General features: G+C 40.3%; 1 protein-coding gene across 1 annotated transcript; it reads left to right on the top strand.

Moving 5' to 3' along the window:
• The first annotated feature begins 754 nt into the window (after nucleotides 1-754).
• Nucleotides 755-14,674, top strand: LOC139157059 (amine sulfotransferase-like). The gene is made up of 6 exons (XM_070733403.1): nucleotides 755-913; nucleotides 1,537-1,745; nucleotides 8,048-8,174; nucleotides 11,922-12,016; nucleotides 13,535-13,715; nucleotides 14,434-14,674. Exons 1-6 carry the CDS (start codon nucleotides 772-774, stop codon nucleotides 14,592-14,594), a joined length of 915 nt encoding a protein of 304 aa, XP_070589504.1. The 5' UTR covers nucleotides 755-771; the 3' UTR covers nucleotides 14,595-14,674.
• The last annotated feature ends 6,804 nt before the right edge of the window (nucleotides 14,675-21,478 follow it).

The following is a 21,478-nucleotide window of genomic DNA, read 5'->3' as shown; positions in this document are numbered from 1 at the left end:
CTCTATCTTTTTCATACTAAAGTGATTATATTTTATAGTGAAGTGTAAATATAAATACAAACTGTATTGAAACGGGATATGATCTGTAAAACACTATCGAGATGTTCTTTATGTTGTTGAAAATCATAAATAAAACTGTTTATTTGTTTTTTAAAGGAAAGTAAGTGGATTTCATCACTGTTTGCATCCCATTCCATCGATCAGGGAAGAGAAGAACCAATGTCAGATTAACCTTTTTGGCACTGTTTCTATCTAAACATATCTAAACATATCTGGACGTTGCTACCTTTAGCCATAAAATCCTTTTTATAATTGCTACGTTCAGTCACTCATGCCCACCTGGATGGAAGACTATAATAGCTTTAACGTGGAGCTGTTCTTTGTTTTTTTGATGTTTTTTTTACAACAGCTCTTGAATTATTCATAAGGTTCAGTGGCCAATAAAGTTGGCTTTTGGATATGATGTGACTTGACTGTCAGAGATTATATAAAACAAAGTAAGGTAAGAAAAGAATTGCAATTAGTATGTTCTTGGCACTGTAATTCAAATTTTCTCTTCTACAAAGAGTAGCAAATTTACTATTTGCAATGGAAACCTTCCTGGGTAAAAATTGAGTTCATGAAACTAATTAACTAAATAATTAGGTAAAATAATCTAATGGTATAAGCATGTTGCCAAAACCATGATTTTGAAAGAATTGAATTAATTCAACATTGACTATTAATATAGGAACCATTTTCAACTTCTCTATTATATCAACAAGTAAGGCAATGGAGCCATCAAAGAAGAACACATATCAATACAAAGGATGTAATTTTCTACCAGTGATCTCCTCACCTGAAAGTATAGATTCACTGGAAAGTTTTGAAATCCGAGGTGATGATATATTTATAATCACATATCCTAAATCAGGTAAATTCAAAGATGTCTTTGAAAGAAGAGTTGGTTTTGTAACCCGTGTTTTTATTCAGTTTATTCAATTATAACACTTGGCATAAAATATGAAATGCAGGTAAAATAAAGCTGTAAATCTGTATATTGACCATTTTAAATTTTACTTTACAAAGCTGACTAGAATTCTATCATACAATCATCATATATTTTAGAAGAAGCAGTTGTCTTTATACATCTCTGAAATGTTTACTATAGGAAAGTTGACTAAGCTAGAACGTAAAATAATGGAGTTGGAAGGTCTTCTAGTCCACCCACCTGCTTGAGCAGAAAGCCATCTACAAGTTCAAAGAACCCTATACAAATTATATAGTTACTTCTTAAAAGCCTCCAGTAATTGATCATCATAAGTTCTGAAGGCAAGCTATTCCATTGATAGTGTTTTCCATTATTTGTATGAAGATAGATGTGGAGTATCTATCTTAGCAGTTCTGCTTTCTCTCTACTCCCCATTTCTTCTTTGCCATCTTCTCTGATTAGTGGACCAATAGCTCGACTTTTTTCTTGGTTTTTTTTAATGCATTGAACACTTTCCAAATAATAATGGTCCTGGATGAATTAATTTAATTATTTCTTATTTACAGGCACAGTGTGGACTCAGAATATTCTGAGCTTGATTCTTTATGAAGGTCATCGAGATGGAACTGAAAATATTACCCTGATTGACAGGGCACCATGGCTAGAGTATAATGTTTATAATGTAGATTTACCTAATCGCCCATCACCTCGTGTCATCTCTTCCCATCTGCCCTACTATTTGGTACCCAAAGGATTACAAAATAAAAAAGGAAAAGTAGGACATATTTTGGTAATTTGTGGGGTGGAGTGGGAAGCAGTCTGTCTTCTATTTTTCCTAGCTCTGCAACTGAATGTTTGACAAATAAATGCAAATGAACAGATATTGTTTCAATATGTTTGGTGATTTGCAGACTGAGAAAAATTAACTCAAATAAAATGGGGAACTCAGAATCTCATGCTTGGCTACAATAGAACTGAACTGAAGATATATACTGTTAAGTCTGTATATAACCAATGTAAAATTCTGTAAAAGAAAAGACCTTGTAAATACTGTTTAAACTATGAATAAACCTTGGCCGCGTCTGATTGGCTAAGACGCACGGCCGTTTCTTTTAGGCGCGAGCCTTAAACGTATAAAAAGGGCTGTTCTGAAACTGACAGCTCAGATGCGTTCCTTGCTGAAGTCACTTCGAGAGAGCTGAATAAACGGAACCATCTTGTACTCCTTGTCTGAGTCTCATTCATTTAACTGGCGACGAGAGAACGAAGAATCCACGAGGCAAGCATGAATCACCTCCAGATCGGCCGGGCTCCCGACTACTTCGACCCCGAGAAGTCGTCTTGGGACGCCTACATGGCGAAATTTGAAATCTTCCTAGAAGCGGCAGGAATGGGAGAAGCTGAAGACGACAGGAAGCGGGCGATCTTCTTGAACTATTGCGGGACTGAGATTTTTGACCTCGTCCAAACGCTCACCGACCCGCTTCCAGCTAAATCCGTTCCGTGGGATGACCTCCAAGCAAGACTTGCAAACCACTTCAAACCAACGAAGCCTGCCGTAGTCTACCAACATCAATTTTCCAGGATGACCCAGCGTGAGTCTGAGACAATCAATCAATTCGCCACGAGACTTCGCACGGTACTGTCAAAGTGCAAATTTGACAGCCCAGAAGCTCGCCTTACAGACGCTCTGATCTTTGGGATGAAGAATGCGACGGTCCGAAACAAAATCCTGACAGAGGATGACCCAACGCTTCAGTCAGTCATCAAGCTGGCTCAAACAGCCGAAGTAGCTGACGCGGCCGCCAAAGAACTCAAGGAACACGAAAAGAAGGAGACCGTCTCCAAAATCTCCGTTGCTGTTTCCCGCGCCGAAACCACAGATGACCTCAGCCCAGCTGCCACAGACGACGACACCTGTCTCCTGCTGCCATCCGAGCAAGCCAGACAACCCAGATACCAACGCCCCTCCAACCCATGCCCCGGTTGCCGAGGAAATCACCCACGACAGCGTTGCCCCTTCAGGGACGCCATTTGCCGCCGCTGCAATCGACGCGGGCACATCGCCGAGGCTTGCAGAGCGCCCCTTCCAGAGGAGTCCTTCTCTACACCCCGCCAACAACGTTTCAACAACCAGGCACAACAACCGCGAGACAACAAATTTTCCAGAGGCTTCAATCGCAGAAACGACTCTACCGCTAACCGTGACTACGCACGAGGTAAAGCACAAACTTACGTAAATTGCGCAACTGCTAAAGGAGGGAACAAGATTATCATCTCGCTACTTTTAAATAACAAACCATGTAACCTAGAATTAGACACAGGCTCTAAGCATTCTATTATGCCTTGGGACAAATTCAAAATGTATATGCCAAATTTTCTTAAAACTGACTTTGTTAACTCAACTTTAATAATAAGGGATTTTCAAGGTAATATCATACCTGTTTTGGGGAAAGTAGATGTGCCTGTAAAATTTAAAAATGGTGAATATTTTCTTCCTCTGATTGTGGTTGAGGGAGCCAAACACTCCCTCCTGGGGTTAACATGGATGTCTCCTTTGGGTATTGAAATACTGGGTCTTTGTCATGTAAATGCTGAACCTGATATTCCTAACTTTATCCAAGAATTTCCTGAGGTTTTCAGCCCTACTTTGGGCACCTATAATGGGGCCCCTATCTCCTTCTCTCTAGATCCCAAGGTACCCCCAGTCAGACTTAAGCCTCGAAGGGTACCCCTGCCACTATTGCCTAAACTAGACATCCAATTGGACAAATTGATTGCCCAGGGCATCTTAGTCCCTGTAGAACAAGCGCCATGGGAAACCCCCATAGTCACCCCAGTTAAACCTGATGGCTCCTTAAGGGTCTGTGCAGACTACAAAGCCACTATCAATAAGGCCCTTCAACACCATCCATACCCGATCCCAGTAGTCCAACAATTGCTACATTCCTTGGGGGAAGGGAGAGTATTTTCGAAAATCGACCTGGCGCAGGCATACCAACAGCTTCCGGTCGATGAGGCCACATCCCTGGCCCAGACCATAGTAACCCATAGGGGTGCTTTCAGGTGCACCCGCCTGCAATTCGGGGTCAGTACCGCCCCAGGTATTTTCCAAAGTTTCATGGAACGATTATTGGCAGGTATAAAAGGAACCTCCCCATATTTTGATGATATATTTATATCAGGAAAAAACCAAGCAGAATTAAACATGCGCATCAGAGAAGTATTGGCTAGACTGCAAGCTAAGGGGTTAAAAGTAAAACCAGACAAATGTGTGTGGGGAGCCAGTAGCATAGAATTTCTGGGCTATAGAATAGACAGTGAGGGAATACACCCCACAGCAGATAAATTAGAGGCCATAACCAAAGCACCCGAGCCAAATAATAAGACAGAACTCCAAGCATTTCTGGGCCTCCTTAATTTTTATTCTGTCTTCCTGAAACAGAAGGCAACGGCAGCAGAACCGCTACACCGACTGCTGCAGAAGGGAGTTCCCTGGACCTGGGGCACAATGGAGCGCGAAGCTTTTCATAAAATAAAACAGTTATTGACCTCTAAAAGCGTAGTGGTTCAATATAGCTCAACTTTGCCAATAAGGCTCACGTGCGATGCTTCGGCGTATGGGGTTGGCGGGGTATTAGCCCACATAATGCCAAACAATACAGAGGCCCCCATCGCCTTCTTTTCTAAAACATTGTCCATGGCAGAGAGAAATTACAGCCAATTAGACAAAGAGGCATTGGCCCTAGTCTCTAGCGTTAAGAAATTCCATTATTATCTCTGTGGGAGGAGTTTTGAACTAATAACAGATCACAAACCCCTGCTTGGTCTTCTAGCTGCCAATAAACCAACTCCTCCCTTCATGTCCCCTAGATTAATAAGATGGGCTCTATTCCTGTCAGGATACCAATACCATCTAACACATAAGGGGGGAAAATCAATAAACCATGCTGACGGTTTAAGTAGATGCCCCATGCCCGAGTTAGTCTCAGATCCAACCCCCACAGAGGATGTTTTACTAATTGACCTTGAGGAAAACTGCCTGACCACTGCCAAAGAGGTGGCTGAGCACACTAAGAAGGATTTACTATTGTTAAAAGTAATCAATTGTATTCTAAAAGGATGGTTGGGAGACTCTGAGGAAACTGGGCTGTCAGAATTCAAATCTAAAAGGTTGGAATTATCCTACTTGAAGGGATGCGTGTTATGGGGCGACAGGGTAGTCATTCCCAATACCTTAAAACAGAAGGTACTAAGTATGTTGCATGCAGGCCACCCAGGCATTGTCAGAATGAAGGGTTTGGCCAGGGGTTACTTGTGGTGGCCAGGTTTAGATAGGGACATTGAGCAATGGGTAGCAAACTGTGACCCTTGCCAGGAGTCACGACCCAATCCCCCGAAAACAACACCTCTGGAATGGGAAAGACCCACTGGGCCATGGTCCCGCATTCATATTGACTTCGCAGGGCCTATTGGAACTCAAAACTTTTTAATTGTGGTAGACGCGTTCTCCAGATGGGTGGAAATCATTGCTATGCAAAACATTACTACTTGTGCCACCATTAAGGCATTATACCATTTGTTTGCCACACATGGGTGCCCAGACATCCTAGTTTCAGATAACGGGCCACAATTGACTGCCAGACAATTTGAGTGTTTTTTAAGCAACTTAGGGGTCAGACACGCACTCACATCCCCTTACTCGCCATGGGTTAATGGCCTTGCAGAACGTTATGTACGTGTGGCCAAAGAAGCCTTGCGCAGGGCAGGCCCAGGGGAAATACAACACAAATTAGATCAATTTTTATTAATGCAGCATATCACCCCAAATTCCATCACAAACAAAAGCCCAGCAGAGATTTTAATGGGTCGAAAAATAAGGTCCCCCCTGGACAGGTTGCACCCTCGTTATTGTACTCAAAATGTAAATAATGAAACATGTATAGCACCTGAAAGAAATATGTACCTAGGCCAACTTGTTTTTGCTAGAAATTTTGATGGGGGGTTGAGTTGGCTGAAAGGAAAAATAATGCAACAAACAGCCCCAAAATCTTATGTGGTACAATTGGAAGATGGCCGCACATGGAGGCGGCACATCGATCATTTAAGGGGGCGCATAACACCAAATGAAGAGCCGGCCGCTAACGGAAATTCTTCCCCCCAAGCAGACATTAATTCGCAACTCGAACTTTTGGAATTACAAAAGGACTTACCACGGCCAGATGCATCCTCCAGCGACGCCGAGCCTTCCTCCTCTTCTGGGCACGGTGCGCCATCAGCATACTTATCTCCGCAGGCCAGAGCCCCAACTTGGGCCCAGCCGCGGACAGGAGACAACGACGAGCCAACCTCCACCATAGACATACCAGCCGGTAATGATCTGCGCAGGTCTGAGCGCACGTCACGCCGGCCCAACCGATTGGAGGACTACGTCACTTGGCTCACTGATTGACAGTTTGACTCAACTAATGAGGGAGGGGTGTTAAGTCTGTATATAACCAATGTAAAATTCTGTAAAAGAAAAGACCTTGTAAATACTGTTTAAACTGAATAAACCTTGGCCGCGTCTGATTGGCTAAGACGCACGGCCGTTTCTTTTAGGCGCGAGCCTTAAACGTATAAAAAGGGCTGTTCTGACACTGACAGCTCAGATGCGTTCCTTGCTGAAGTCACTTCGAGAGAGCTGAATAAACGGAACCATCTTGTACTCCTTGTCTGAGTCTCATTCATTTCATATACAGATATATTTAATCCTTCATGTTACTTTTTCCAAAATGATACAGGTGGATTGGAACGTTTTGTGCTGCATAGTCAGTTTCTATCTAAACATATCTGGATGATGCCAAGTTGAGGATTGCTTCCTTTAGCCATAAAGTCATTTTTACAATTGCTACACTCATGCCCTCCTAGATGGAAGACTACAATAGCTATAATGTGGAGCTGTTATTATTTTTTTACAACAGTCCTTTAATTATTCAGAAAGTTCAGTGGGTGCAAATGTAGCAAGGTAGCCATTGTGTATTGTTCAGGAACTGCATACATTGTACTTTTGCTTTGGAAACTACATCGCCTCTGTCTGGTTCTGGTTCTGATTCAAGTTTCCTAGTTATGATCTTTAAAGCCCTTCAAGAATTGGGGACAGATCACTTGAAGGACCTCTGTCCTCAGTTACATCTACCCATTCCATAAAGTCCTGTAGAAAAGGCATGTTGGGGAACCTATCAGCTTGAGAGTTTTAGGCATGACCTAGGCATATCTTTTTTTGCCATAGCCCCTACAGTGTTCCCTCTAATTTTTTTTGGGGGGGGGGCAGAATAGTATAGTGTCTGAGCGGTAGTCCCTTCGGGACTGGGCGGCACTCTTTCCCTCTCACTCTTTCCCTCTCGGCTTCTGGGCAGGTTTGAAAAACTCTGAGTTGATGATGATTTTTAAGTGAGCCATTGCTCACTGCTCAGCTTAGAGGGAACTATGAGCTCCTAGCACCCTATTCTTCCCAAGTGAGCTTGGTTCTAACCTTACTGGTCTTCTGGAAGGCCCTCTAAATGGTTTTTCTTATGAGCTTCCGGCTTGTATGATAAAATGTAACTTCTAATCTAAGGTGATTGTATGAGAGTTAATTAACGTATTCTCTGTATGCTTTGCCGCCATTCTGGGTTGGTTTGTGTAGGGGGGTTGCCTTCTTTTTAAATTTAAATTGAGATTCTTAATGATTTTTATGTATTTTATTTAATAAATAATTAAAAGTCATCCAAAGTCACTATATAAGATGTACAGCTATACAAATGTGATAGATAGATAGATAGATAGATAGATAGATAGATAGATAGATAGATAGATAGATAGATAGATAGATAGATAGATGGGGAGAGAAAGAAAGAGGGAGGAAGGCAGGGAGATGATAGATTATAGAGGGGTGTGTTTTTGTGTGTGTGTGTGTGTGTGAGAGAGAGAGAGAGAGAGAGATTGTAGATATACTTTTTCCATGGGAAAGTAACATATTGTGAAATAAAATACAAACAGATTCATTCTCACTGGAGTCGCTGAGGGAATTGACTACATACTTTCTTTTTCGTACAGATTATTTATGTGTTTAGAAATCCAAAGGATGTCTTGGTTTCTAGCTATCATTTTTACAAAATGATAACCGTGGTGGAAACACCAAAAGAGTTTGATGTTTACTTCAAGAGGTTTTTGGCTGGCGAAGGTAAGAACTTAATCAGACTAATTTTTGTCTTGAACAAGGGATATGAATTCAACCCAGTTCAGTTATTTTCAATCCTCATTCAATAATTTGAATAAACTACAGTGATCCCTCTATTATCGCGAGGGTTCCGTTCCAAGACCCCTCGCGATAATCGATTTTTCGGGATGTAGTGGTGCGGAAGTAAAAACACCATCTGTGCATGCGCGCCCCTTTTTCCATGGCCGCGCATGCGCAGATGGTGTTTTTACTTCCGCACCTGGGAAGACCCAGCAGCTGAGGAGCCGCCTGCCTGCCCGCTTGTCCGCCGCTTGTCCGCTTGTCCGCTCGCCGCTTTTCCGCCCGCCGCTTGTCCGCCGCTTGTCCGCCCGCCGCTTGTCCGCCGCTTGTCCGCCCGCCGCTTGTCCGCCGCTTTTCCGCTTGTCCGGCCACCGCTTTTCTTGTCCGCCCGCCGCTTGTCCGCCGCTTGTCCGCTTGTCCGGCCACCACTTTTCTTGTCCGCCCGCCGCTTGTCCGCCGCTCTGGGAGTTGAAGACCCAGGGAAGGTTCCTTCGGCCGCCCAGCAGCTGATCTGCTCGGCAGCGCAGTAGCAGCGAGGAGCCGAAGATGGGGTTTCCCCGTTGCCCACGCAAAGGGGAAACCCCATCTTCAGCTCCTCGCTGCTACTGCGCTGCCGAGCAGATCAGCTGCTGGGCGGCCGAAGGAACCTTCCCTGGGTGCCGCCCGCCGCTCGAGAGCAAGAGGGGGAGAGATAGAGAAAGAGAGAGAAGGAAAGAAAGAGATGAGAGAGGGAGGAAGAGACTGTGAGAGAGGAAGAAGCAAGATAGAGAAAGAGAGAGAGAAAGAAAGATGAGAAAGGAGGGGAGTGATGTCATCGGGTGGAAAAATCGCGATATAGCGTTTCGCAAAGATCGAGATCACGAAACTCGAGGGATCACTGTATATGCAAACTGTTTATAATGAGATGGATGAGTGGAGGAGAATGCAGGATTCCTTAAATAACTCATGATGCAAAAGTGGATGGGAGAGGCAAGAGAAGGCAGCATATTAAAGAAGGGTGAGAAGAAATACTAGGATCCATTTAATGTAGAAAAAAATGGAGAGAAGTAAGTTGTTTGATTTAAAATCAGGGTGTATTATTATTGTTGTTGCTGTTATTGTTGGCTTTACACCAGAAAGAAAAATTAGTGGATCTTCTTGCAAAAGCATCCAAGGGCCCCCTCCCTTCACTGGTGCCGCCTTGGATGCAGGCATCACAACAGAACCCACTCATTTCCTCTCCAAAGTGTTACCTATTTACCTAGGTGTCATAGAACATTCAGACTGCCAGGAGGACAGAAACTGAGGCAAGTAATGGAGGCTCACTCTACCATGCAATGCTAGGACTTGAACTACTGGAGCAGAGACCATCATTAAACCACTGACTCACTGTACCTTATAAATCAGGTGGGATTATGTTGTAAATAATGGACAGAATCTAAAATGAATACAAATCAATAGTCATTTGAAAAAGTGCAGAGTTATCCTTATTTTTAAAAAATAATATCAGAAAGCTTTAAAAAATACTCTCTAATATGAAATCACATGGGGAACAGCAGTGGATTGCTCCCCTATTTGGCCCTGTTTGGCGAACCTGTATCAACAGCCACAGAAGGCTCCTCCCCCTTACCCAGGGCTCTTCTATGCATGAGCAAACCAGTAGCGATATAATTTATAAGCCACTATTGATGGGGAGCATTTAAGGATTGGACATGGACGAGAGCTAATGGGAGTAAATCTGATATTTGCAAATGTATAAAAAATTAATTCAGACTGTCCAAAGATCCAAAGCAAAAGAAACATAACAATATAGCAGCATCTTGACAAAACTCTCCCCTTAGTAAGTGAAAGTATGCAACCAGATTACTTACGGATCTCATTCCTTCTCTCTCCTCTCCACATTCAGTGTTATTAAAGTGCCCCCTTAGTTGAGCTTTGATCTATAGGCCCATCAGGTCATAAGGATAATCCTTCAGGACCAGCACTCTCCCCAAGCTGTGGTCAAAAGCAGTAGTCATCCCCATTTTCAAAAAAGGAGACCCATCACTAGTTGACAACTACAGACCAATATCACTATGCTGCATCCCTTGTAAAATCATGGAATCAATTATAAATCAATCAATCACCCTTTACTTAGAATCTAATAACCTACTCTCAAACAAACAATTTGGATTCAGAAAGAAACTATCCTGCAACCTACAACTACTTCACTGCAAAAACATCTGGACCACCCACCTTGATCAAGGAAAATCCATCGATGCAATTTATATCGACTTCTGCAAAGCCTTTGACTCAGTGGTTCACGACAAACTTCTCCTAAAACTCAAATCCTATGGCATCTTAGGACTCCTCCACAACTGGATTACTGCATTCCTGGCAAACAGGCAACATGTCATCAAAATTGGAAGCGCCATATCCATCCCCATCCCTGTCAAAAGCGGCGTTCCCCAAGGCAGCGTACTAGGTCCTACTCTTTTCATCCTATACATCAATGACCTCTGTGACAATATCGCAAGCAACTGTGTGCTTTTTGCCGACGACGTGAAACTTTTCAACACCACTGACAACACACTCACTCTCCAAAAAGACCTTGACTTTGTTTCAGATTGGTCTAACACCTGGCAACTTCAAATATCAACCAACAAATGCTCTACCCTCCACATCGGCAAAAAGAATCCAATCCTCATATATGAACTGAATAAACAAATTCTCACAGCCAACCCACACTCAGTAAAAGACCTTGGAATACTAATATCAAATGACCTAAGTGCTAAAGCCCACTGCAACAATATCGCCAAAAAGCCTTCCAGAGTTATTAACCTGATCCTACGTAGCTTCTGCTCTGGCAATCTCACACTACTGACTAGAGCCTACAAAACTTATGCCAAGCCCATTCTCGATTACAGCTCATCTGTCTGGAACCCACACCACATCTCAGACATCAACACTCTTGAAAACGTCCAAAGATATTTCACCAAAAGAGCCCTTCACTCCTCCACTCGAAACAGAATACCCTACGAAAATAGACTAACTATCCTGGGTCTTGAAAGCTTAGAACTGCGGCGCCTAAAACACGATTTAAGTATTACCCACAAGATCATATGCTGCAACGTCCTTCCGGTCAACGACTACTTCACCTTCAACCGCAACAACACAAGAGCATGCAACAGATTCAAACTTAATATTAACCGCTCCAAACTTGACTGTAAAAAATATGACTTTAACAATCGAGTTGTCGAAGCGTGGAACTCATTACTGGACTCAATAGTGTCAACTCCCAACCCCCAACATTTCTCCCTTAGACTCTCCACGATTGACCTCTCCAGGTTCCTAAGAGGCCAGTAAGGGGCGTACATAAGTGCACTGATGTGCCTTACGTCCCCTGTCCAATTGTCTTTCCTTTTCTCATATATTATATATATTCTCTCCCTCTCATCTACTTCTCTTCTTTTTACTTACTACCCCTATATATATTATTTAATGTCTATTTTCTTTCATATGTATATATATTACTTAATGTCTATTTTCTTCCATATGTATTGTATATTGGACAAAGAATAAATAAAAAATAAAAAATAAATTCTAGCATTCAGAATGTATCCCTGAGACAGACTGTTAGTTGGAACCTTGCAGTGGCCAGCTAAACAATTAAACCAAGTGACTTTGAAGATTGCACTCGTATTTATGCCAAATTCATTTCTTTCCTATCAGTGCCCAGTAGTTTGTGGCTAGACCATGTAGAAGGCTGGTACACTCATGAGGGTGATTTCAATATTCTCTTCCTTTCTTTTGAAGAAATGAAAAAGGTAAGCTGTGTCCATTTTGTGTAGTGCAATATGAACAACCATCAATCACAACATGGTTTAGAAATGATGGGATGCAGGGGTGAAATCCAGCAGCTTTTGACAGGTTCTGGAGAACTGGTAGTGGACATTTTGAGTAGTTCAGAAAACTAGTAGCAGAAGTTTTTTGAAATAAAGTTTTTAATTTTTTATAGGCAAACAATCATATAGTTAGTACATGATTAATCCATCAATGCATCATCTGTGTGCTTCTTCTGTATCTTCTCTCTATTCCCCAATTATATCTCATATCCTAGTACTTATCATTTCATTTGTTATAACATTTCACCCTCTTTCTTTAAAATATAACTCTATACTTACCTTTTCTCCAACCAATCATAACATTTCCCCCATATCTGAATATTCCGATTCCTCTCTTTCTTTAAGTATCAAGGTCAATCTATTCATTTCTGCACAATCCAATATTTTCTTTAAACATTTCTTGTTCCCTAAGGATTTTCTCTGCCTTCCATCTTTGTGCAAATATGCAACCAAGTATATATTTTCCTTGCTAAATTCCTCTGGAAAGATACCCGATCGGAACAGTTCCAGTTTTAAATCTATATATTGCTGGATCATTTCTTCTAACCATATTTTCATTTTCATCCAATAATTTCTTGCTTTTGGACATGTCCAACACATCTGATAATAGGATCCAGGTAGCTGATGACATTTCCAACATTTTGCAGATTTATCTTTAAATATTTTTGCCAGTTTTTCAGATGGCATATGCCATCTATAAAACATTTTATAACGATTTCCTTGATATGCTGTGGACATTGTTTATCTGTAATTCCTTTCCCATAACCCTTGCCATTTATCTAACTCAATTGAATGACCAAATGTTTTTGCCCAAGCTATCATTGTTTCTTTTACCTGTTCTGCTAGTTCAATACTGAGTAGGTAATTATATCGTTTTTTAAAATTATGTTTTTGTCTGTTCCTGTGAGGATCTTATCCAGTTCTGCCATTTCTAAATAAAAACCATATTGTTTAATGTATTTTTCATATCTTTTCATATCATATTTGCATATGAGCATACCAGTCTAAATCAATCCCGTTCTTATATTTCTTGCTTCCCTTTCAATTCCCCCTTGTCTGTTAAAATATCCGTATATTTAAGAATGTTACTACTAATAATAATTTTTAGATGTATTAATGCTTCCATTGTTGATAACCATAGTGGTGTTTTCAAGTAATGTTTATCTGTAATCTCCTCCCATACTTGTAGTAGTGCATTTCTTACATAATGTCTTTGAAAATAAGTGTGCATCACTTGAACCACTCTTAGTTATTTCTTAGAATAATTGTTTTCAGTAAGAAAGAAAAAATTACGAGTAGGGGAAGTGAGAGACAGCATTGAAATGCGAGTTATGGATAAGATAGTGATAATATTAAGAATTCCCCAAATATATCAGCAACATTTCCCATCTTTTCTCCATTGTTATGGATGACCTAATATAAAGCTGTATTAAATTGCAGGATCTGAGAAGCTCTGTACTGAAAATATGCAACTTCCTAGGAAGAGAACTAACTGCAAAGGTGGTGAATGATGTGGTGGATAAAGCTACCTTTGATCGCATGAAAGCGGATTCTAGAACAAACTACGCATTCATGGATCCTACCCTAGCAGACTCTAGCCAAGGGGTCTTTCTTCGTAAAGGTAAATCTATAGAAATTTATACTCTAAGAGTTTGCTTATGATGATTTGATTTGATTTGATTTGATTTGATTTGATTTGACTTGACTTGACTTGACTTGACTTGACTTGACTTGATTTGATTTGGAAGGCTGAGTCAACCTTGAGCTTGATTAGATTTGATCTGCCAAACTGCTGTCAGCATGTGATCAGCAGAAGTAGCCTGCAGTCCTGCACTCTAACCACTGTTATGGTTATGGTTTACAGCTAATCTCTTCCTGGTGCCATGTCTCAGTTTTTTTGTTTGTTCCTCTTTTATAATTTAATTATATCTTCCTGCCTGTCCTGTATATTGTTTGTATTTTACAATGATTTTGATATTTTCTTTTCAAGTGTGTCTGGCATTTCTAATTACTTTAGCTTGCTTCTTATCTTAGGGATATCTGTTTTTATGTTTCTTTTTATTATTCTAATTTCTTTGGCAGTTTTTAGTTTCCCTATTCCCGATTTCCTTAGCAGTTTCTAGTTTCCCTGTGGCTTTGGTCTGGCTTTGTCTGGTGACGTCAAGAGGTTTCTGGACTTGCTTTTCTTGTGATTTACACTGTGTCAGTGTAGTTCCCTTTCCACAATACATACATTCCTACATACACAAAAATTCATTTTGATGATAGGATGACACAAACAATCTCTAATTTAATTGAATACTTAAACTGTTGATATATTTTTAACCATTGTTTCCCAGGCACTGTTGGGGACTGGAAGAACACCATGACTGTTGCCCAGAGTGAAAGGTTTGACCGTGTCTTTAAGGAGAGGATGGAAAAGCTGCCTTTCAAGTTCTGCTGGGATATTCAGGAGGATCCTAAGCCTATTCCTAGCTCGGTGGAGGGAAATAATGTGTGATATGTGCTTTCAAATGGCTTGAATCAGACTATTCCTCCAAGAATGGTCTTTATTGTAATGTTTAATTCTCAACATTGCAGAAAACAGAACAAAGCAACATTATATGTTGCCCCACTCCAAGTCCTTGGAGAGGGGCAGCATATAAATCCAATTAATAAATATATAAAATAAATAAATTCTATGCTATTATTAAATATAATAGAAACTGTAGAAAACAGTTGATAGTACATATCTCTGAAATTCTTACTATCATTTGTATTTTGATTCCACAAATGAGGCCAGATGCCGTAAAGCTTTGACATTGTCCAGCTAGTTCCTATATATACTTTTTTAAAAAACAATTTGCCAAGTCCCAGCATCAGATTTCCTTATATGGCTAAGGCCCTTTCCTTTGGCTAGTAATGGAACTACATTGGTATAAAATTTGCTGTCCTTATTGCTGATAACTATCTGCATCTATTACCTCCCATTTGTCGCCAGGCATGGGGGAGTTAGGATATTCCTTCCCCTAGGCCATTACAAGTTATGTATGGTATGTTTGTGTGTATGTTTGGTTTTTATAATAAGGGTTTTTAGTTGTTTTATTAAATTGGATTGTTACATGTTGGTTTTTTTCACTAGCCGCCCCGAGTCTGCGGAGAGGGGCGGCATACAAATCCAATTAATAATAATAATAATAATAATAATAATAATAATAATAATAATAATAACAACCTTCCTTTTATAGGGAAGGTTTTTGAGAAAGTGATCTTCTGCTCTTGCGGTCATTGGATGAAGCTGATTATCTAGACCCTTATCAGTTGGATTTCAGGCCCAGCTACAGCACTGAAACTGCTTTGGTCATGCTGATGGATGATCTCTGGCAGACCCGAGATAGAGGACATTCCTGTAATGTGGTGCTTCTTGATCTCTCAGTGGCTTTTGATACAATTGACCATAGTACCAGTCATTGTTGGTAGAGGGACAGAGGTCAACTTCCAGGGTCCTCCTTTGTGGGGTGCCTCGGGGGTCAGTCCTCTCCTCCTTACCATTTAAAATCTACATGAAACCACTGGGTGAGGTCATCCAATGGCACGAGGTGAGGTTCAAGCAGTACACTGACGACACAGTTGTACATATACACCCCATGTCAATTCAGTTAAGCAGTGGAAGGGATGTGCCAGTGCCTGGAGGCTGTGAGGGTCTGAATAGGAATGAACAGACTTAAGCTCAACCCTGTCAAGACTGAGTGGCTGTGAGTATTGCCTCCCAAGGACTGTTCCATCTATCTGTCCATCCTTAACTCTGGTAGCAAAATCACGCAAAGGGTCATGCATGTGGGTGCATTTTGGTGAGGTTTTTTGCTTCTCCACATGCCACATCCCTGCATGCAGAGAAGGAAAAAACCTCGGGGAAACACGCCCGCACACACATTCCTGTGTGCTATTTTGCTACTTGCACAGGTGCAGGAAGCATAATTGTGCTTGATCCAGCACTCATGTTCCAGAGCTATGGAGCTGCGCACAATTAGCCCTTCCAACAGCAGCCTACCTGATCTCCCAAGTATAATATAAAGCAGTTTTATTGCTTCCCACGAGCTTCATGCTATTCCTTCTTACATCTTATACTATAATTTTGCCAACCATGCCAGATTCATTCATGTCCATCCATTCTGGAATTCCCTGGGTGTTTTTAAAAAACTTGACCCTTTATGCTGGCTTATTATATACGGTAAATGATATTTCTGGGATCTCTGATGATAAAAGATGGAGGACCACTTTGGTTGCTGAAATTTTTCCAAAGATTAAATCTAATGCAAAACATTAGACTTGATGTTTCTTTCTGCAGATAAGAGGTTACTTCTAGCTTCCCCCATCAACTACAATATAGTTAACCTTTTGTCATTCTTGATTCTGTATATTTTGATGACAATATATTTGTTAATGTAATTAATTAATGCAATCTTAATGTACTAACTGATTACTCTCAACAGCAATATCAAATAAAAAATTAAAGGTAAAAATGTGTGATTTAATTGATGTGCAATTGAGGTTACTGTCTTACTATGGAGTTTTAGAGACTGCTACTACTTGCTTATCTTGCTTATGTGTGCACAATAATAATAATATCTGTAAAAGAAAATACCATAATAAAATACATAAGTGGTAAATAAAAAGAACATAAATTTGGGGGCCAATTATGATCGTCAGCAAAAAGAATCAATTTTGATAATTACATTACCTGTTGATCAGTTCTATTTGGTATAACATGTTCTTAGTTGAATTTCCTGGTCTATAAGCTTAGCCGTTCCATTTACACTGTGTACTTCCTGCAGATGAAGTACGAGAGCTTGACATTCAGGTCTGCATGTGCTGTTCTTTCAATAGAGATTTTAATTCAAAGTTTAAAAGGTGCATAGAATTAATAATCAAATAGAATAAAAGCAAAACCTTTGAAGGCTGGGACATCACCTATACATCTGCTCTCATGATATGGCTGATGACTTAATCATTGAATGGCTCTGTACGAAGTCGATTCCTGTTTCTGGGTGGTTGACATGCTCTGTCAATTCCCAATATGCTTCTTAAAAAGTGGGCCTGAAATTGTTCAAACAAGGTAGCTTTTGTAAGAGCACACAATTCCACACACATGGCAATCTACCCAGTGATGGCAAACCTTTTTTTGCTCGGGTGCCAAAAGAGTACATGGGCCCACACCCATAATGCAGTGCCCTACCCCACGCATGCGCACACAAACCTCCCCCTGTGTTGCCCCTCTGAGCATGTCTGCAGGTCTCACTGAAGCCTCCAGACTTCTGTTAGGCCTCTTGGACCCTTTTCCCCACTCCCTTGACTTCAGGAGTAGTGATGGGCGAACCCAACGATGTTCGGGTTTGGCAAGTTCGGATGAACTTTAGGCAAAATTTGGCCGAACCTGAACCGAACCCGAACCTGAACCCGAACGGGGAATCCCACCAAGAGATTCCGGGGATGGAGCTTTGACATCACGTATACCGGCAGGTTGCTAAGGATGCCAAGGTGATCACTTCCTGGATTCCATGGAATCCAGGAAGTGATCACTTTGGCGTCCTTAGCAACCTGCCGGTGACGTCAAGGCTCCGCCCCCGGAATCTTTTCATGGGAGAGATTCCCCAGCTCCTTCAAAGGGAGGTCTTCACAGAAAAATAAACATTGTTATTTTTACGAAAAAGGACGCCGCAGCAGCGCTGCAAGCAAAGGGCAAGCCTTTCACGTAAAAATAAACACTGCAAACGCACACAAAAGACAGAGACAATTATTACAGGACTATTATAATAACCATAGAATGCAGAATAGGACTATACAGAATGCAGAATAACAGGGTTGGAGGTCTTCTAGTCCAATTCCCTGCTCGAGCAATAGATCCTATACCAGGGATCCCCAAACTTGGCAACTTTAAGACTTGTGGACTTCTATTCCCAGAATTCTCCAGCAGCTATGCTCCAGTCAGCTATTATGACATGGCTCCCCAAATCAACACAGATTGTGAAAACTTTTGTATTTCATTTGGAAACCAAGGACCCAGAGTATAGAGGAAAAATGGAGAGGCGCACACTGCAAGATGCTTGAAGTCTAGTGAGAAGTTTCCAGTCTGTGTTGATTTGGAGAGACATGATATCTGCTGGTATTGGTCCACTGTGCTTCATTAAATCCAGGCTCAATGCAGCCATCTACCGGGAGATTTTGAAGCACTTCATGCTTCCTCTGAAGCTGAGTTTTAAGGGGATGCTGACTTCAATTTTCCAGCAGGACTTGGTACCAGCCCACATTGCCAAAAGCACCAAAACCTGATTCAATGATTACTGTGGGATTACTATGCTTAATTGGTCAGCAAACCCCATAGAGAATCTATGAGACATTGCCAAGAGAAAGATGAGAGACATGGGACCAAACAATGTGGAAGAACTAAAGGCCGCTATTGAAGCATCCTGGTTTTTCATAACACCTCAGCAGTGCCACAGGCTGATAGCTTCCATGCCATGCCGCATTGAGGCAGTAATTGCTGCAGAATGGGCTCAAACCAAGTTCTGAGTACATATGCATGCTTATACTTTTCAAAAGTCCGATATTGTTCCATGTACAATCCTTGTTTTATTGATTCCATGTAATATTCTACTTTTCTGAGATGGTGAATTTGGAGTTTTCATGAGGTGTACCCCATAATCACTATAATTATGACAAATCATGGCTTGAACTATCTTGCTTTGCATGCAATGAGTTTCTCTCATATATTACACTTCACCGTTTTAAGGTGCATTACTGAAATAAATGAACTTTTGCATGATATTCTAATTTTTTGAGTTTCACTTGTATATAAAATTATTATCACAGATTTGGAAAGATTTGGAAGACTGAGAAAAATTACAGTTCTCTTTAGTAGGAAGAATCACCACCATTAAAATGAATATCTTACCCAAAATTTAATATTTACTCCAGACAATCCCAATAAAATTAAACAAAAAATTATTCGAAGAATTAAATAAAATAACTTTAAAATTCATTTGGCAAGTGAGTTAAAAAGATGCCATTCAAGTGAAGATCCACTTCCTTGTACTTTTCTAGTACAGTACTCCCTTTGGAAATAATGCTTGCCCCAACCTTGAAGCTAGTTAGAATGGAGCTGTTCTGAAGCGCCTTTTAAACTGCTTTGAAGAATGCTTTTCTATGCTCTTGTTTTAAGGCAATTATGAATATTAGTTTACCTGATTGTAGTTATTCAATGTTTATGCTATGGATGTTTTAGTGTTTGTAAGCCATTGATAATGGTCTAATAGCATCAAATCATAAATTTGATCAACTTTTTAATTTATTGGTAAAGTACATCAAATGAGTTATGAATAATAATAATAGTAATAATAATAATAATAATAATAATATATTGCAGTGATTAAAATGAATAAAAGGGGAAAGTGGGAAAAGGAATTTGAGAGAAAATATATGATATTTATTCATTCATTCGTTTGTTTGTTTGTTTGTTTGTTTGACTTCTATGATGCCCCTCTCCGAGGACTCGGGGAAGCTTAAACACATAATAAAACAATATAAAACTTCTTAACCCAATTAACTAAATTAATCCAATTAATTACCTAAAAACCCAAAGAACCATAAAAACAATCATTTCATTCAATCAGCTTCCTCTCCACACATTCATTGGCCAGGGGGCAAGAATCTAATAGTCCCAAGCCTGGCGACATAAGTGAGTCTTAAGACTCTTGTGTAAGGCGAGGAGGGTGGGGGCTGTATGAATCTCCGGGGGAGCTGATTCCAGAGAGCTGGGGACCCCACAGAGAAGGCTCTTGCCTTAGGCCCCACCAAATGACATTGTCTGGTTGACGTGACCTGGAGAAGGCCAACTCTGTGGAACCTGACCGATCACTGGGATTCATGCGGCAGAAGGTGGTCCCGTAGGTATTCTGGCTCGATATCATGTAGGGCTTTATAGGTCATAACCAACACTTTGAATTGAGTCCGGAAACCAATTGGCAGACAATGCAGACCACGGAGTGTTGGTTATATTTTAGATCATAAAAATCTTCAGAAGAGTTGTGACTATTATAATTTCCATAGGAATATAAAATAAGATGTTTTGAACTGATTGTTTGCTCAGGGTTAATTCAGAGTCTGCAAAATATAAAATATAAAACAAGATCTAAGTATTGCCCACACGATCATATGCTGCAATGTCCTGCCTGTCAGCGACTACTTCAGCTTCAACCACAACAACACAAGAGCACGCAACAGATTTAAACTTAATATTAACCGCTCCAAACTTGATTGTAGAAAATATGACTTCAGTAACCGAGTTGTCGAAGCATGGAACTCATTACCGGACTCCATAGTGTCATCCCCAAACCCCCAACACTTTACCCTAAGATTATCTACAGTTGACCTATCCAGATTCCTAAGAGGTCAGTAAGGGGCAAGTACAAGTGTACTAGTGTGCCTTCTGTCCCCTGTCCTATTGCTCTCCTATATCTCCTATACCTTTCTTCTATTCCTATATCTCTTCTTCTATTCTTTCATTGATATGTTCTATTACTATATCTTCTTTTCTATTATTTCTTAGATATATTTTACTATGAGTATCTCCTCTATAACCTTCATCATGTATTTTACTATGTGTATATAGATATATACCCACTAAAACCCTCATTGTGCATTGGACAAAATATAAATATAAATGTAAATGTTAATGTAAAAGTAAATGTAAATGTAAATGTAAATATAAATGTAAATATAAATATAAATATAAATATAAATATAAATATAAATATAAATATAAATATAAATATAAATATAAATATAAATATAAATATAAATATAAATATAAATATAAATATAAATATAAATATAAATATAAATATAAATATAAATATAAATATAAATATAAATATAAATATAAACATAAACATAAACATAAACATAAACATAAACATAAATATAAATAAATAATGTGCTCAGTGATGGGTTTTAAATCCCATCGCTACTGGCTCGCACACATGCATGACACTTCTACGCATGCGCAGAAGTGTCTGGAGTGGGTGGGTGGAGTCTCCCGCCACCACCACTGCTTTGTAGAACTGTACCATACTGGTAGCAACTGACTGCTGAGTATGCTCCCTGCACCACTTCCATTTACATTACAATAAATAAAATCACTTATTCACTCTCTGTCCTTCCCCAGGAACTAATGATCGACCATTCACAATTCCAGAGTCTGACAAGTGAGAATTGCAGGATACATCCCTAGTCTTCCACTGCTCTAGTCACTAAAATTACAACGTGGTATACAGCAATGATAAAGTCTGAAGAAATCAGTTTCTTCACCAACAGGTTTTGTTACATTCTGAGTGAGAGGCCCTGAGT

The sequence above is a fragment of the Erythrolamprus reginae genome, chromosome 1, assembly GCF_031021105.1.
Source record: "Erythrolamprus reginae isolate rEryReg1 chromosome 1, rEryReg1.hap1, whole genome shotgun sequence".
Classification (NCBI taxonomy): Eukaryota; Metazoa; Chordata; class Lepidosauria; order Squamata; family Dipsadidae; genus Erythrolamprus; species Erythrolamprus reginae.
Note: the sequence above shows the minus strand (reverse complement) of the source record. Positions and strands in the feature narration are given on the sequence as shown.

Excerpts from the sequence above, each read along its gene's own strand:
- LOC139157059 (XM_070733403.1), top strand. The coding sequence starts at position 772 with ATGGAGCCATCAAAGAAGAACACATATCAATACAAAGGATGTAATTTT. Across the intron at positions 914-1,536 it reads AATCACATATCCTAAATCAG|GCACAGTGTGGACTCAGAAT; the intron begins GTAAATTCAAAG and ends TCTTATTTACAG. Across the intron at positions 8,175-11,921 it reads GAGGTTTTTGGCTGGCGAAG|TGCCCAGTAGTTTGTGGCTA; the intron begins GTAAGAACTTAA and ends CTTTCCTATCAG.